This window comes from Battus philenor, unplaced genomic scaffold, assembly GCF_028537555.1.
Source record: "Battus philenor isolate CCGP_79_NKW_IND1 unplaced genomic scaffold, ilBatPhil1.0.hap1 SCAF_8, whole genome shotgun sequence".
Classification (NCBI taxonomy): Eukaryota; Metazoa; Arthropoda; class Insecta; order Lepidoptera; family Papilionidae; genus Battus; species Battus philenor.
The window spans coordinates 2,288,816-2,306,050 of NW_027181748.1; the positions used below are offsets into that span (position 1 = coordinate 2,288,816).

At 34.5% G+C, this 17,235-nt stretch overlaps 2 protein-coding genes across 3 annotated transcripts; one reads left to right on the forward strand and one right to left on the reverse strand.

The window, feature by feature from the left end:
• Positions 1-550: 550 nt before the first annotated feature.
• LOC137931891 (interaptin-like) lies at positions 551-12,243 on the forward strand. 2 transcript variants are annotated; one of them, XM_068775413.1, is made up of 5 exons: positions 551-1,523; positions 2,151-2,214; positions 3,576-7,188; positions 7,279-9,297; positions 10,397-12,243. In XM_068775413.1, exons 1-5 carry the CDS (start codon positions 880-882, stop codon positions 10,774-10,776), a joined length of 6,720 nt encoding a protein of 2,239 aa, XP_068631514.1. In that variant the 5' UTR covers positions 551-879; the 3' UTR covers positions 10,777-12,243. The 2 variants fall into 2 exon arrangements, with proteins under 2 accessions (XP_068631514.1, XP_068631513.1); XM_068775412.1 differs by having other exon boundaries at positions 3,576-9,297.
• Positions 12,244-13,960: 1,717 nt separating this feature from the next.
• Positions 13,961-16,887, reverse strand: Vps51 (vacuolar protein sorting 51). Its single transcript, XM_068775076.1, has one exon. It carries the CDS (start codon positions 16,823-16,825, stop codon positions 14,720-14,722), a length of 2,106 nt encoding a protein of 701 aa, XP_068631177.1. The 5' UTR covers positions 16,826-16,887; the 3' UTR covers positions 13,961-14,719.
• Positions 16,888-17,235: the final 348 nt, after the last annotated feature.

The following is a 17,235-nucleotide window of genomic DNA, read 5'->3' on the forward strand; positions in this document are numbered from 1 at the left end:
TGGGCTCTCGGGGTGCCATTGTCGCTTACAGTATTTTAAATTTTAAATAAATTACTTTGTTTCACTTAATGGCGACGATATAAATAAAATTAATAATATGAAGCTCAAAAACAAAACAACCACTCAGACAGCAAAGCAATACAAAACTTTAAATTACAACGGCTTTCATCGACTATAAAGTGATGATGTTGTTATAGACAAATGTAATAAAATATGTCTTTTATGAATAAAACTATAAAATTAATCTCAGTAACTACTTAGTATTCTTTTTTTTAATTTAACACATATGATAATTATTTAAAACTTTTACTACTGACCATTCATAAAAATATATAATAATTTCATGTTAAAAGAAATTTGTTTAACATTTTTATAACTAATTTAACATTTTAGTAAATATTTTTTATTTTGCAACCAATTTAGGAAATTTAGTTGCAAATAAAAATAAGTGATAAAAATAATACCATGTTGAGTACAATGCAATATATAATGGCAACAATGTTATCTATTTTTCGCGACGTCCATCTTTAATCTTTGATGTGTTGTGTTGTTAACAAAAATGTTATTAAAATATTATTAAGATCAATTTTGGGAAAAATTTTGAGACATCGTTGATTTATTAACAATTCTGAAATTATTTCGCCATTATAAAATTAACTCTGAACTCACTGTCCGCGAGTTTATCAAGTGCCACAGTATCATTATCGTGTGTTCCACTAAAAGTTTCGCTGCAATTCGTTGATATTGACTTGAGTGCTAATTGAACAACCTTCAAATGTTTTCATTAGGTGATCTATAGGCGGCATAGCGGACGCTCGCTGCACGAGCCCGTGTGCTGAACACTCGGTTATTTGTTGTCAAAACAGATGAATCGTGAAAATGGATAGGCTGAATCAGTTAAGGAGCGAAGCGGGTGGCTCGGGAGACTCCACGTTGGATACGTCCTCTCCACCTAGTGAGGCTTATTTGACGGCAAACGAGAGCTCCAAGTACTTTTCATTGTTAGAAGACGAATCCAGCTTTAACATTTCCAAAGACGCCGTCAACCCTGAAGCAGAAGAGCCGGTCGCTGAAAGTCCGCTGATACCTAATTTGTCGCCGATTCACAAAAAGAGTGACATAGATAGCTACAAGATTGGTAAACAAATAGAGGCGGCTAATATTTTATCTGGAGGCGTCAATATTTTTGATGATAATGAGAATTCATACGATGGCGATGAGCTTGTCATAGACGATAATGCTGCTGAAGTAGAGGAGAAGTCTTCTTCCGAGGAGAAACTTAGTGAAGAAATAACATATGGTAAAATAGATAACAATTTAGCGGAAACAATTGAAGATGTAGAACCTGTAATACCAAGCAAGGATACGGAAGTCGTTCTTCAAATTGATGGAAAGAATGTGGACGCCATTGATATTGGTAATGGACTTTATTTGTATAGGAAAGATGGCCAAGAAGAACTGGCTGCTGTACAGATTATTGATGATGATCTGCAACAGTCAAGTTTCAAATTCCTCAAAGTGCGGTAAGTGTATCCTTTGTTATGAAACATTAAATATTCTGCAAATAATTGTAGTATTGTTTTATTACAAGTGAAATCATAGACACAATTGGAAGAGGTCATTGCCCTTGCTCTCAATTTTCCATGTTTTGTATGTTGCCAGTATTTATTTTGTTATTATGTATTTTTAACTAAATGTTTGTAATTTAATAGATTATCTGTGCAATTAATTTTGAATAATTTATTTTATCATAAGTTTTTTTATTAAATGGTTTAATAGGATAACCTACTTGTTTACATCCTTAGCCTGTATTTCCTACATATTTTTCTTAATGTGGAACACAATTTTTTTATTTTTGTTGTTGACTATGCATATATTCACAGTTTTACAAATATATACTCTATTATTTAAGTAACTAAAACATAAAACGGATAGTACTAAAAATGTTATTATAAAAAAAATTGTATTAGCATATGCTAGATTTTGGTAAATACAATGTGTAAATTTTTATCAGATTTATAAAGAATAACATAAATATTTATTTTCCTTCATTGCAGTATGAGATGCCTGTATTATGTTTGTCAATCTACACTATATGATTTTGAGTATTAATTTGTTTATGGGTGTGAATTATTTTTTTGTTATTTCAGTGAGAATGCGGAAGGCAATTTAGAGGTTTATGAAGAAATTGAAATTGAAGTACCTAAGGAAGCGGTGAGTTTTATAGTGTAAAAGGATATTTATGTGATATACAGGTGTCCTATTAATCAATGCAAGTTTAAAAAGCAAGACTTGGGCTTCCCCAAAAAATTATACAATGACCATATAATGATTACATCAGTCATTTCATACTAACTCAACTATATCATTGGTACATCTAGAGGGGGGCTTACCCATACCACTGGTTAACCCCAGTAAATTAATTATACAAACATCAGTGTCAAGTTTTAAAATTTATTGAGATTGCATAAAAGTATCTTGTTATTGTCTTGCTATTTTTATTTTTCACTTTTATCTTAACAATTTATTTTTGTAACAATTTCCGTAAATGATAAACTTAAACTCGAGACATTGTGGGAATAATTATGACATCCAAGTTTTGTTTGGTATGTGAATTTGCGATAAGTATCAGAACTAGTAGCAGATATGTTGAATGTTTTGTAACAAGCTGAGTATGCACTCCTTTGGGGCATCTGCTTACAAACTATTTATTTCTTTACCCCATATGTGTGCCCTCTTATATCCCCTGTCTTATGCTATCACAAAGACTTTTTCTCTGTTATATCTTCATGCCCTCATTATATAATATATATATGGAAGGATAATGGGAGTAATGAATATTATACAATATTCATTCATTTACAATTTTCATTTAAAATATTTCTCCATAATTTAATATACTTATAATTAGAGCTTTTTATTTACTTTCAATACTTTATCTTAGTTTATTATCACGGTTTATTTTTTGCCTATATTTTCTGCTTATCCAATCTAAGTTTTTTTATTTTGTTTTATTTTATACCTATTATATTTTTATATTACTTTTAATTATATATTTATATTACTTTATTTAATGTTGAAAAAAATGTGATGAGTCCCATCATCTCTAATGAGGGAATTATGTGCACCACAGTAGTTGACCGTTGGGTCACAGATGCACAAGGGACTCTCCTTGAGTTTATTAAACCTATGTATAAGGACTACTACTATCTGTTGGCAGCTGATGAACCAGTATGTTAGGGAGGATTTTTACCTATTCCACTTCCCAGACTCTGTGAATAACAAGGTGGTGATGGTGTCATAATTTGTAGCATACTAGGGCACACCTGTGTGGCTTAGAGAATTTTGATCTGCTGTCTTTGGATACAAATATACAATTTTCTTTGCAAATTTTTTGAAACTGGCCACTACCTTATCTTTCACCTAATTTCGACTTCACGTTGATTTTTGGGGCATGCTGTATATCACAATAACAAATATATGTAAGACATATATAAAAATAATACATTAAAAGTAATTACAATTACATTTCTCCACAATCAACTGCTATTTATATTGTTATACTATTGTTACAGCCTTCAAAAGAAGGAAAGCCTGTGCAGAATATGTTGGATCACCAAGTAAAAGATGGCAACAAAACTGTAGATGAACTTACTAAATCGGATGACACGAAAGTGACTATTCCTCAAAAAGAAGTGACTTCAATTGAAGCAAAAGCAATAGCTGTAAATAAAGAAATACAATCAGAATCAAAATATGAAGTAAATTTAAATGGAAAGACAATGAAGTTTAGTGAATCTCGAAAATCTCCTGTAGTAGGTAGTTATACACCAATGACTTTTCATTCAACACCAAATAAAGAGGGTATTCCATTAACAAAGACAATGGTAGATCAACAACTGCACCCTAGTCGTCACTCAGATAATGTTAAAAAAACCATAGAAGTGCACACTGATAGTTCTAAGCAAAGAATTTTGGAAACACCAGTCAAAAATAATAAAGAATTCGACGAAACAAAAGTAGTAGAAATAATTGAGAAGGATAATAAAGAAAATTCTGGAGAAATAAAAGAAGATCAAAAAGTACAAGATAAAGAAGAGAAGGATAAAATTGACCAAGAGTGTTTGAAAAAGAATAGAATAAGTGATAGAGATGAGAATAATGTTAGAGATATTGACCAGGTTTCAATAAAATACGAAACTTCAAATGTTACATCACATGAACCAGCAAGTGATAAAATAAGTTCTCAAATTCAAGAGATTAACGATAAAACACCTGAAGATGAAATAGAAGCTGTTGTGGCAGTTAAGGTTGATTCCGAAAGTAGTAGAGGTATTGAAAGCAATTTTGCTTTTGTAAAAAATAATCCAGAAAATCCTAACAGCCCAACAAAAGATACAAACGAAAATAAACCTATATCAGAAAACGAAAATTTACCACCGGTAAATGATTGTGTAGATAATGAACAAATTAGTGTATCTAATATCAATAATGAATACAACAAAATTGATGTTCAGCCAAATCAAATTGAATCGGAAGTTATGAAAAAAGATGAAGAAATTAATTTAGAGGAAAACCTTGTCATTGATGACAGTCAAGATAATTTAGGTGAACCAAATAAAGAAGTTCCACAAATTATAGAGCCACATAATGAAAAACCGATCAACGAAAACATCATATCACAGTCACAAAATATTGAGGGAACTAATACAACAAATAAAGATGTATATAGGAACACCAATGACTCAAAATCAAATATTGAAATTAAAAATCAGGAGACTACACAACTGCCAATGCAAGACCAAAAACTTGCTTTACAGCAAGTTGAAGCCATTCAAAATGAAGAAAATAATCAAAATAATAGAAAAGTAGATGCCGAGTCTAAAATAATAATAACTAGTAACATAATAATTGATTCAAAAGAGAAATCTGATCCCACTAAATCAAAAGAACAATCTAAACTTGATGAAAATAGTGAAAAAAGCGAAATAACGCAGGTTAATGATAGCAATCAAACAAATGTTGATGAAACTAAAAAAGGTCTTACTAAAATTAACGAAAATGTTAGTACGAAACCTGTTAACAATAACAATTCAGCGGTTCCTTTTGGTAAATGGACTGAAGCAAATAGACAAGAATTTTTAAACAAGATAAAGGAAACGAAAATACCAACTAACAATTCTAATACTAAGCAAATAAAACAAACAAAAGATTTAAATAGAAGGGATATCTTACAAAAAATTGATAGTCAGAGACAACAACAATCAAATAATGCAATTGCTAAAGTTCAAGAACAACAAAAATTAAATTTAAAGAGTGAACTTTCTGCATTTGTAAAATCTGTTGGCAGCAAACCTGTTACGAAAATACCTGTTAAAGATCGCCCGCAGTCTAAACTTAAACCTTCTTCTATTAGAAAAAATACAAATGATGAAGCCCCATTAAGCCACCCCACAGAACTTAACAGTTCATCAAATTCAAACACACAAAAGAAGGAATCATTACAAAGGAGAGAAATAAATAATCAAGCATTAATAGACAGAACCATAGAAGATATTATAAATAGAGTTCCTCCTGTTCGTAAAACTACAAGTGAAGAGCGCAAACAGAATGTACCAAATCCTGAAGGAATAGAAAAACAAAAAGGCATGACTTTGTTTGGTCCATTATATCATGCTAGAAATGAACAATCCGTTACATTAGATGAGATTGAAATGAAAATGAATGAATTACATGGCATTCCATTTGTAGAGAGACCTGCCCATGAACTACCTCAGAAATTTATCATGGATACAGTTTCAGCCAAAAATGAAAATATTAAATGCAAGTCAAATCAAAGCAAAGCGTCAACCCCTAGTCAAATTTCATTTGTCAAAAAAACTCAACCACAAACAGCCCACGAAGAAATAGTAAATATTGATTCAGATGAAGAGATTATTGAACATGAGCCAATAACGGGAGATGTTAATCCAAAGAAGAAATCTTTGGGTGTTGCGGGAAAGGCCTTAGATATCGATCCAGTGCCAAAACTTAGTGATGCAAGTAAAAAAGATGTTATTATTACAGAAAAAGATTTTGATAAATTTTTCCGAAGAAATTCTGTTACATATGAAAATTGTTTAACAGTTAACTTTGATGGTAAAGAACCGCACAATGTTGTTCAAACTGTTATCGAAAAAGATGTAGCCCCGAAGAAGTTAACGCGCAATGAAGTATTATTGGCGGAATCCAAAGCCAAATCGACACACAAACTACAAATGTTACAAGCACGGCACAATAACCACCCAACGAAGACACAGTCTTTGAAATATCAAACACCTGAAGATGACTCCTATGGGAAGAATTATCAATCGAAACTTCAAATTGCTTACCAGTCCGCATTGACTGCCAAGCGACAAAAAGAAAGCCCTATTACGATAATTGAGGAGAAGCCCGTGAAAGTAGTGTTTATGGATTCCAACGTTGATTTTGTGCCGTGTCAACTTAATGTACAGGGTGAAAAGCTATCCCCTGTCAAACAATTTACTTCAGAAGTAGATACATTCACACACAGCACAACAGACTCACTAGACTCTGACATTTTAGATAATTTTGATAGTAAGTGTCAAGATGACACTAAAACTAAAACAAAACATCAGAGAAAACAGGTTTTGACTCCTGTCGAAACGCCAGAAATGGAATTAATTGAACCTGATGATCTAGGAATTGAGGTATCACCAAAGAAAAAACGAAAGATTGAAGAAAAACCCGAAAGTCCCAGGAATCATGTACCAAAGAAATCGTACCTCCTAGGGCGAACAAACACTGAAGATAAAATTAAAACACAGGAAATAGATAAGATCTCATTCAAAGAAATCACTAACCATAATAATTCTTTTGTAGGACATTCAAATCCTATATCGGCAATCGATAATTTGGTTAAAGCTGCAGAGTTATTAGAAACGCAAGCAGAAAATACAAACAGTTCTACTAAAACCCATGAACCTGACCCGCAACCAATCGTGCCTGTTAAAAGAGGCCGGGGTCGTCCAAGAAAATATCCTCTTCCAGATGGCGAAGCAGAAAAAAATAAAGTGCCCAGTCCACAGAAGAAACCTCGGTTGATAGATGCCAAAGTAGTCAAACGCCAGGAAACCGACGAAGATGACACTAGCGATGACGAAATTATAAGAGAAAATTGGACAATGGGTAAAATAAATGAAAATATTGTGTGTCCTATTTGTAATAAACTATTCCGTTCTGAAAATGTAGTATTTAAACATGTTAAACATTGTACAGGTCCGTCGCCAAATCGCTCTGAATCCGACAAAAGAAGATTGCGAGAATCTCAAGAATCAGATCAATCTATGTTGGATCTAGAGGAGCAGGAAGTCAAAAGTCCCAGAAAAAGGAAATCTAAAGAGAGCATTTCCAAGAGCTCTACTAATTCAGATGAATTATTGGACTCAGAAGTGATTGTAATTGAGGATACTCCATTAAAAGAGAAGCCTATGAAACATCATGTGTCCAGGAAAAGCATGGTTAAGACTAAAATTATTAATAAGTTAAACAATAATTTAGTATGCGAAATTTGTGGTAAAACATTTAGACAGTCGTCATATTTAGCTCACCACAAATTACAACACAAAAATGACGAAGTTAAGAAACAAGAAAACGACGCAAATGTCAAAAAGTCTATTTTCAGTTGTGAAGTCTGTAAGAAGGAATTCCGAAAATTACATCACTTAGTGCAACATAGAATTATTCATAATCCTAATTCCGTTCCCACAAGGACATTGCGAAAGAATTCATCAGAACATAGCGACAATAAGGTTGTAAAAGACAGTGTTGCTTTAAAACAAAATGAAGACCAAAGTGCAGGTTTTCGTTGCGAACCTTGTGATAAGTCGTTCAGAAAACTTCACCACCTCGTTGAACACAGAGAAACCCACGACGGGATAAACAGGCAGAAGGCAAATGAAGTGGAAACGGCTAAACCGGTTCCGATACACCGGTGTGATATTTGTGATAAAACTTTCAAAAAGCTGCAACTGCTAAACGAACATAAAGACCAACATTTGGAGACTTGTTCAGAGAAATCTGATGACAAAAGTGTTAAAAGTTCTTTGTCTACTAAAGACATCATACACGAATGTTCGTTATGTTATATGGTTTTTCCGAACGAGCATTCGCTTAATAAACATACGGTGATTTGTCTAAGGAAAAAGAAGCAGTCGGCGGCTAAAGCTAAACAGGCTGCATTAAAAAAGGAATCTGAAGGTGAACCAGTCGATTCAGAAAATACTAAATCGGAAGAAAATCATAACGATACCCACGATTCGCTAATAATTGTTGAAGATCCTGACGATCCGCTAGTAACGGAAAGTAAGAATATAGAATTAGATGATGATGATAGCATTGATGAAAACAAACAAAATAAACTGGATCAAACTTTAACCAAAACCGATGATTTGCTTTTAGAACAAAAAGAGGAAATGGTCATTGAGTCCATCAAACAGGAATCTTCAAATACACCTATTGTTTCTGAAAATATCCTCTCAGCAAAACCGCCTCTTAAAGAAACACTAGAAACGCCGTCTCTTAAAGATGTTAAAGAACACACGCCACAAATACAGTTAAAAGCCCAACCAAAAGAAGAAAATGTACAAAAAGTTATCAATAAAATAATTCCCAAGAAAAAAACACCAGTTAAAGACAGGATACCAGCAACTGTAACGAAAAGGCAAAAAACTGTGAACGTGCCACTCCCTGTTATAGAAAATTTGAAGGAACCTCTCGTAGAATCGAGCGACGATGATGATGTAAGGTACATGCTCAACCCCGACTTTAACCAAGAGGAAACAGTTGATGGGAAAAATTTCATGAATGTGAAAGCCAAAAAGCGTAATTCGCTTCAAATTGAACGGCCGAATTCGAAAGATCTGGTGAAAAGGCGTATTTCTCTGCAACACCCCCCTAAACTGTCAAGATTGAAAAATAAAATACCCGATCAAAAGCCGACTACAGCTACAACATCCACAAACAAACCGGCTGCTTCGAAAATTGAGAAGCAAACACGATCGGCACCAACAGCATCCACAGATTCGGATGATAGTGAGACCAAATATGCTTTCCCAGAGACAATAAAACAAAACGCCTTATCAGTGTCGGAAGTTGGTAAAAAACCGCAAAGGAGGAAATCACTTGTAATGAAGCGAAAATCATTAAGTGCAATTGCGAAAAGGAAGTCACTGGGTAAAGCTATTAATTCCAAGCACAAATTGCAGAGTCCTTCGACAGCTAAGCAGATAAAAAAACGTGAGTACTTTCGTTTGAATGGCTTTAAAAAGCCTCTCGGAACATGATTTTTTTTTATATTTGCATAAAAAAACCTTCAATACAAATTAAAATGTTTTTTGCACCAGAATTCCATATGGGTAGTTCTAAATTCGGATTTGATGAAACTGTACCTTTTGAGACACTTGCTAGTCTTTTGCAAATGATGTTGATATTATGTCATTATCATCAAATTCTTTTAGCGTAACTTTAAATACAGATTCGTTTACGTTACACCAGAATTTTTCCTCAATTTGAAAGACTTATATTTCCTTAATCTTCTTCCTCAAAAAGTGTATGTATAGCTGTGTTACAATAATTTGGAGTTAATACGTACGGAGGGTAAAAACAAATCTAAGCTTAAAACTACCCTCTTCTATAATTTGATTGTGATAAATATTAAAATTATCATTTTTTGATGATTGAATGTAAAAAAAGCACTTTACACTTACGAAGAGAATTGAATAAAGTGGTTTATAACATATTTTTTAATTCAGTTACAAATATATCTATTTCCTTAGGATTCATTGATTCGATCATGACAGGTAAGTTTGGATTATGAATTTTTATTATTGGAAAGGTACTTTAAATAGGCTCTCTATTTAATTCACTGTCCTTACCTTATCCATCTTCATGTTTATCTACAACGCGTGGATTAACGAGCTAAGAACAATTATACACTACAGCTTTATTAATAATTGGAATTATAAAACAGAGCACCTTAACTTTAATTATTATTCTAGATTTTATTTTAAATATTAAGTTTATAACATTATAAGTAGAGAAATGTAGTTACTGCCATTAGAAGTGCAAGGCACCTACTAGCAATGTTACCAAGAGATCGTGTTGAATACTATTCGATATTTCGAAGTACCGTCATTTACTTTCCCGAAGTACCGATATGTACATTCAGCAACAGTAATGTATTTATTTAGTTTGTCATAAAATCCTGTTCGTCCTTATGCACGTTCCACTCCTCAAAACACGTTAATTGAAAAGATAGTATGTTTTTTTTATTAAGAAAAGGCGAAAGCCATTAAAAATTGTTGTGGATGGTTGTATATAATTCAATTGTTACCAGGCACAACGGAAGTGGAGCACAGGTGCGATTGCGGTAAGCTATTCAGCAGTGCCGCGTTGTTGTCGCGCCACACCACTCTAGACCACACGCCGCCGCGGATCCGACGCCGGCGGTCGCCTGCGCCCGAACCCGACAACAAGACCGTCACCAAGGAAGTCAAGCGCAAATCAGTCAGTGCAAAATCCAACAACGAATCTGCAGACACGAACAAACCGGGCGTGTTGACCAGAAAGTCCAGCATGCATACTGAAGCGCAGTCAAACGAATCACGCAAGTCCCTGAAAAGCGTTACTAAGGCGAAATCTCGCAAGAGCATCGCGCACAAGGGAGTGCCAGTGCCCGATAAAATGCGGAAATTCATGGAAAAATCTAAAATATGAATCGTTTCGGCCTTACTCGGTTAGTGGTGGATGTCGGGACGTTCTTACGAAAACTAGTTTAGGGATAGGGGAGTCGCTAGTGGTGTAGATGAAGTCGCGCAGGACAAACGCTCACAATAATGTAACAGACGGACCACTGTATCATAGAAATATTTTTACAAGTACCGCGGCGTGGTTGCGACGGGGACATTGCCGCTGCGATCGGTGGCGTCGGTCTCGTCTACGTGTACATTTGCGAACTTACATTTAATTATATTTTGTCAATTTGTTTTAGATTAAGTGTCATGTATGAGAGTTAATATTTATATTGTTATTTTGTAAGATTTTATTTCCTTCGTTCGTTCGTTTACTTTAGGCGCCGTGCAATTACAGTGAAACTGCTTTTTTTCGTTCGGTTCTGTCCGCGAAACGAACGCACACTTGCTGCGTGTACCCACGGAAAGAGCTCGAGGCGCGAGAGGGACGGACGTGTTTCAATTAAATTGGAATAGCGCAGTCGTCGCTCGGCCACCTTGCCGATCGGAAGCGTTTGACGTAGTGAATAAGTATTAAAGTAATGCAAGTATAATAAGGAGTAAGAAACGGTGAATTTTTGAAAGAAATATATATTTTGATAGTCGAATTGTAATGAGGATTGTGATAAATTTAATATGGTTCATGCAATTGTGATCACAAATTAACGTTGAATTTACCAAACTTTTACCATTTAATTGGACACGTTTACATTCCGAGCGTGGGCGGATTTACCACACGACGGGATGTACGAGCCAAAATGATAATTTTATAGTTTGTAACATCAAAACATGGTCACAGATTTATAAAGATGTAGAGACATATCTATAACTGTTTTATTGTGTAAAATAATATATTACATAATAAGGTAAATGAATTTCAAGAGCTTATAGAGACATTACTTTAAATAATTTAGATTTTTGTTCAGGAACCGTAATTTGCTGTAGTGAATGCGAGTGCTTCCGTTTATGGTTTACTAGTGCTCAAGGGTATGATCGACCACTGTAGGTAAGCACTAGGTAGTGCATCGACATCGGGGTGTCTTTTCGGTGCAATCGATGCAACTCAATTTTGATGAAATTTACTATATTCGATGTTATACGTCAGACCAAAAGCACTATTTTCTTCGTCAAAATATGTCGGTAATCTCATGTAGAGAACTGTAGAACGCAGACCTTAAGTTTGATGTTTGGTTTTAGCGAATAGGACCAAAATCAAATTGAGTTTGTAATGCTAATTATATATAATGTTGTTTTTAATTTTAATTGATGTTTATTCTATTCCGGTGACTAACACAGTAAAGTTGTAATTAATGTTTTAAGTGTAGATCGGTCTCGTGAGATTTATGTTCTAGGAGCATTTAACATGAAATTTTATATATGTAGATGATATCATTATTTTTCATATGATGATGCAATTTTGATTAATGGGTTATAAATAAATTGTCTAAAAACATGTTTTGTTTATTTATTTAAACGACTGTAATGAAGTGATAAGCGGACAGTTGGATATATAACTGCCACAGAAAATATATACCCACTGCATGACTTAACCAGCAGATTTTGAATAACCGTCGGCTTTTTGAGGAGCACCGTCATATCGGACAACACTCTTAGAAAGGCCATAGAGGCTAGCGCGCATTTTAATTCGCGTGCTCCTCTGTAGGAACCATGTGATAGTCCGCTTGTGTACACATATACATGAAATTTTACAAATACAAACTATGTCCCCTTTAAGACCACCAGAAAGCGCCCTCGCTGATCCACCCGCTGGGGTTTCTCAGCAGGGTTACAACACTATACCAGCTACAATCTACTCCAGCTCTGACAGCTTTATCAACACTGAGCTCTAGAAACTGAATGTTTTCCAAGTTATCTACTTTAGCTACATTACATTGTACTCCACTTTGAGCTTTACCGAAGGCCTATACCTATCATAAGCCTTTACGCAGCCGTCGCTGTCCCTCGCTCTCTGCAAGGACGGTGAGGGGTGTTTTCGAATCCCATCGACCGTTAAATAGATATGGCCACATACATCATTAATACATACATCATTAGTACATCCTTAATTTTAAACTGTCACCACATTGAACACAAACTTTGTACTCGTTCATGTAACGTACACGTCTCTGATTATTTTTTTTAATAGTATAGCTTATGGACCTTGGTTCCGCATGCTTAAATTTGAGAAAACCTTAATATTTTAGAATTGTTCCTAGAGCCGGTTGGTCTTCTAAATAATATCAACACGAAGTCCGAAGTAAAAGTGTGTACGTATATATTCATTCGAGATTCGCCCGTATTTATGCCGATGTAAATGAACAATTTTATATCTGTGGAAATCCCCTTTTTAATGCGCCGCTGGCGATGACGTAATATTGCATTTATAATACCGATGTAAATAAAGAATTACATTTTTGTGGAATTCCCCTTTTCGATACGCTGCTGATGACGACGCAATGTTGCTCCTAGACCTAGACCCTCTGCGCTAAGATCAATGAAAAAAAAAAACAGGCATTTGGTATCTAGATCCTATTCTGTTTACTTCACACAAAAGTGTTCTAATCTGTTTATTTGTTTTATCTAATGTATTTTAATCGATAACAAATCTCCTCCTAAATATAAGTCAAAGTTATTTTTGAAATTGTTTTATATGATGTTTCATATAAAATATCAAAAGTCCAATTTTTCACTTATACGATAATAGCAAATTGTCATGCTGTAATTCTGTCTGTTAAAATGGAAATATTAAAGTTCAGAGTGACAGCACAAATAGAGTCGCAAGGATCCGTAGTTTTATGGACTTTCCTAATCGAGTGAGTTTGGGTTTTAGACTACCAAAGTCATTACCGATCCTAAGCTTTCAAGTCTTATCACTGTAAAAAGCACTAAGCTACTGCCTTCTAGCACCTCAAACCAGATGACGCTGTAAATGTTAAAACAAACAAAATTTCGTAGCTGTCAATATAAGGAAAAGGTAAATTAAAGATTAAATTAAAGCACAATTAAAGATGGCGGAGGGCCAAGATAAACTCCGTAACAAAATCATACAACAGGTTATATATTACTTTTATTTATCTACAAATAAATTATATTATTTCAATCATATATAGTAAACACATAATGAGAACCATCTAGCTTAACTATAAGATCAAAGGAATGTAAATTGTAAATTAAAAATATGTACAATGACAAACATTATATATAAATAGACTTTATATAATTATTGCACAATATTATTCATTTGTATGATTTTGAAATTCAGAAATGAGTAAATAATTTATGTAATATATTCTCTAATTGAAATATAAACACACTTATAAATGACTAAATACTACCTTCATTTCAGCTGTAGGATATCCTTTGCTGAATGTGGACCTTTCCCATAGAATTCCTAGACTCCCAAAGACTTTAACAAGGTTGTCTATATACCTTATAGGTGAACATCTGATGCTGTGTTTGCCAGCCTTCACTCCTGAAACTTAAGGCCCCAGCGGCCATCTGTTTTATGTGATATGCAGTCTGTCCAAGCCTATGCTGATTATGTAAATAAGTATTTTTTATCAGACATGGGTTTTTCTAATTGCAACCAACAAGAGGCAATTACTTGCTAGCTTTAGGCCCAATGTAAATATCTAACTAAGGCATCACTATCTCAAATTGGCTAACTAAACAAGCTTCATAAACATTTTATAATTAGTAGAGGTATCAAAACATCAAAAGAGTTATGTGAAGATGTAGTGTTAGCTCAAAATATCAATATATTCATTAGACTTGACAGATGGCTTGCTAACTTAAAAAATAATCAGTTCGGCAAACATTCTATACTTATCAATTCTAATATGTAACTGGTGACTTGATAATAAGTAAACAAAAAAAAAACAGCTTTTCCACAAATGATACAGACATAATTCATAATAATATTACAATGTTTATCCTCTTTCACATATAATATCAACTATACTTGGTTCCATCAGCTGTGGGTCAACACACCTCAACTGAGCTGAAGCTAGAGCATCTTCTAACAATGCATTCAAGAGCCTCTCATCATTTCCCATGCATGACAACCGTTGCTGCAAAAAGTGCACATCCACTTGTAATTGCTGCAAACCATGTCTACTAAATGTGCGCAGTCTAACACACTCAACAAGTGCTTTAAGTGCAACTTTCAAAGCTCCATTGGATAAAGCACCACGGTCAGCTCCAGCTGGACTGAACACTTCAATTCGTTCAGAGAAAATCCTGTTAATTGGCGAGAATGATGATGGCGCGCGAGACCAGATCGTGCGTCGACTAGAATCACTGGAAGGCTTGACACTGGTTGGAAAGAGTTGAGAAGCAGCCGTGTCGGCACTTGCCAAAGTTTCCACAACTCTCCGGCACACTGCCCTCGGTCCTCGTGGCTCCGGTGCTCGTAACCAATCCCTTGCCAGCACTGACACTCTGAGCATCTGTGCTGCTGTTTGCCCAATAAAAACTACTTCAGAATCCAAAGCAGTTTGGGCTGCCGCAGACAAGTTACCAATTATAATGTTTGTATCTACATTTTCAATTGTCAAACCAGGTGCTGCCTCTTCTAGGAGCTTCAATAGATGATTGTGTAAAGTAGTCACTCCATTTCCCTGCAACTCCAAACATAATTTAGCTAAAATTAGGAGTAACTCAAAGGGTATGTTGTTGGATGACTTTAAACATGCCATCTTTTTTACCATATCAGAGAGGTTGATTAGTGTCTCAGATACTACAGTCCAACAGCTGTTGGCAACAGCTTTTCCGCACCATGGCTTGAGCCCAAATGAAAGATTGTTTTGCAAAAATGCCATTAGATCTAAGAGTGACGCTTGAATCTTTTGCATGAGATAAACCTGTAATGAGTTCAATATGTCCTTAAGATCCACTGTTTCAGAGCCTTTGCTGGCTAACCCTTGTCGCACACGCATAAGGTTGTCTTTGAATTGACTCTGTATTAACTGATACTGTATTGAGGCTTTATGGTTTATACATTGTATGACAACATCTATAGCTTTTTGTGACACAATATCACTTGATATTATTTCAGACATTGCTTGCAGCTTCCTAAAAAATTTATCCAAGCCCCTGATTAATATTTCTGTGCCAATATTTTCTGGTCTTTTCACAACCTCCTCAAAAAGATGAAACACCTGTGACATAATTTTTTCTGCAAACTCTGGTAGATTAACATTCTCTTTATCTTGAAACATTTCATGGTAACAGGATATTACTATGCCTAAATCGGCCAATAGAGTGTTATTACACTTTTCTACCCATTCCAAAATATCTGTGTGTTCCACTGTTGAACTCAGACCTTTTAGATGTTGATCCAACCTACTTTCTGCACAACTTAAGAAAATATCCTGTAATGAAGAATCTGTTTCTTGTAACTGTCTTAAAAGTCCAACACTCTCTGCTAGCTCAGTTGCTGTAGTGTCTGGGTTAAGTAACCTGTCACGTAAGGTCTTCTTTAAGCCGTAAATAATTTCTGAACATTCAGACTGAATGCTTTGGAATGAAGGTTGGTTGCCATACTTTTGTAGAACTCGTTGCGCGTGTGCGTAATCGTGTACTGCGTCAGCGTACCTGTTCTCTACAATCGCTTTATTAAGTTGCGATGGTAGTAGAAATAGGAACTGAAGTTTATCTAGTAACTGCCTTGTAGAGCACAAGCGATTCACATTGGTACCGCTCTCTCTGAGGGATTCCGATATTTGTGAGCTGAATGAGGTTATTTTAGTTATATTATCACTAAGTTTATTCATTTCTTCCTGCATTATTTGAAAATCTGAGCGCATTTTACGTACTGTTTCCGTTGCAGAAATAAATTTGTTATAATTTTCATAGACTAACGTTTGCATTTCCGATTGCAAAAACTGACTTTGTTTAACTATTTCGGCTTCTTTATCCATAACTTGCTTTAAAGTGGCAAGTTTCAATAAACATTCTAGATACATTTCTGAATTGAAATTACTGCCATCGATATCTAGCGGATTTTCCGCGTTCTGTTTATTAGCTTCCGCCATTGTGTGCAAATCACACAAAAAGTTTTCTAATAATATATTCACTGTTAACAAAAAGATATTTATTTTGAAATATATTCATGTAATCTTACGTTAAAATGACATTTGACACATGCCATGCAAATATTTTTTTGGATAATGCTAGTCACATACAGCCACTTCAACTTTTTTTTGAGTGAAAAGAATTTTTGAATGAATAAACATCAATAATGAAGAAAAAAATTATAAAATATATTCAAAATCACGACAAAGTCTAGACAAGTTCTATGCACGATATAAAAAATTTTATAATATTAATATAAAGACTTTGGACACAGACAAAGTAGTTTTTGATGTTCTTTACGTATAGGTTCAAGAGTTGTGGCGTTCACGCCCCATATCGCTGGCATTATACTTTTATAGTTAATTATTTT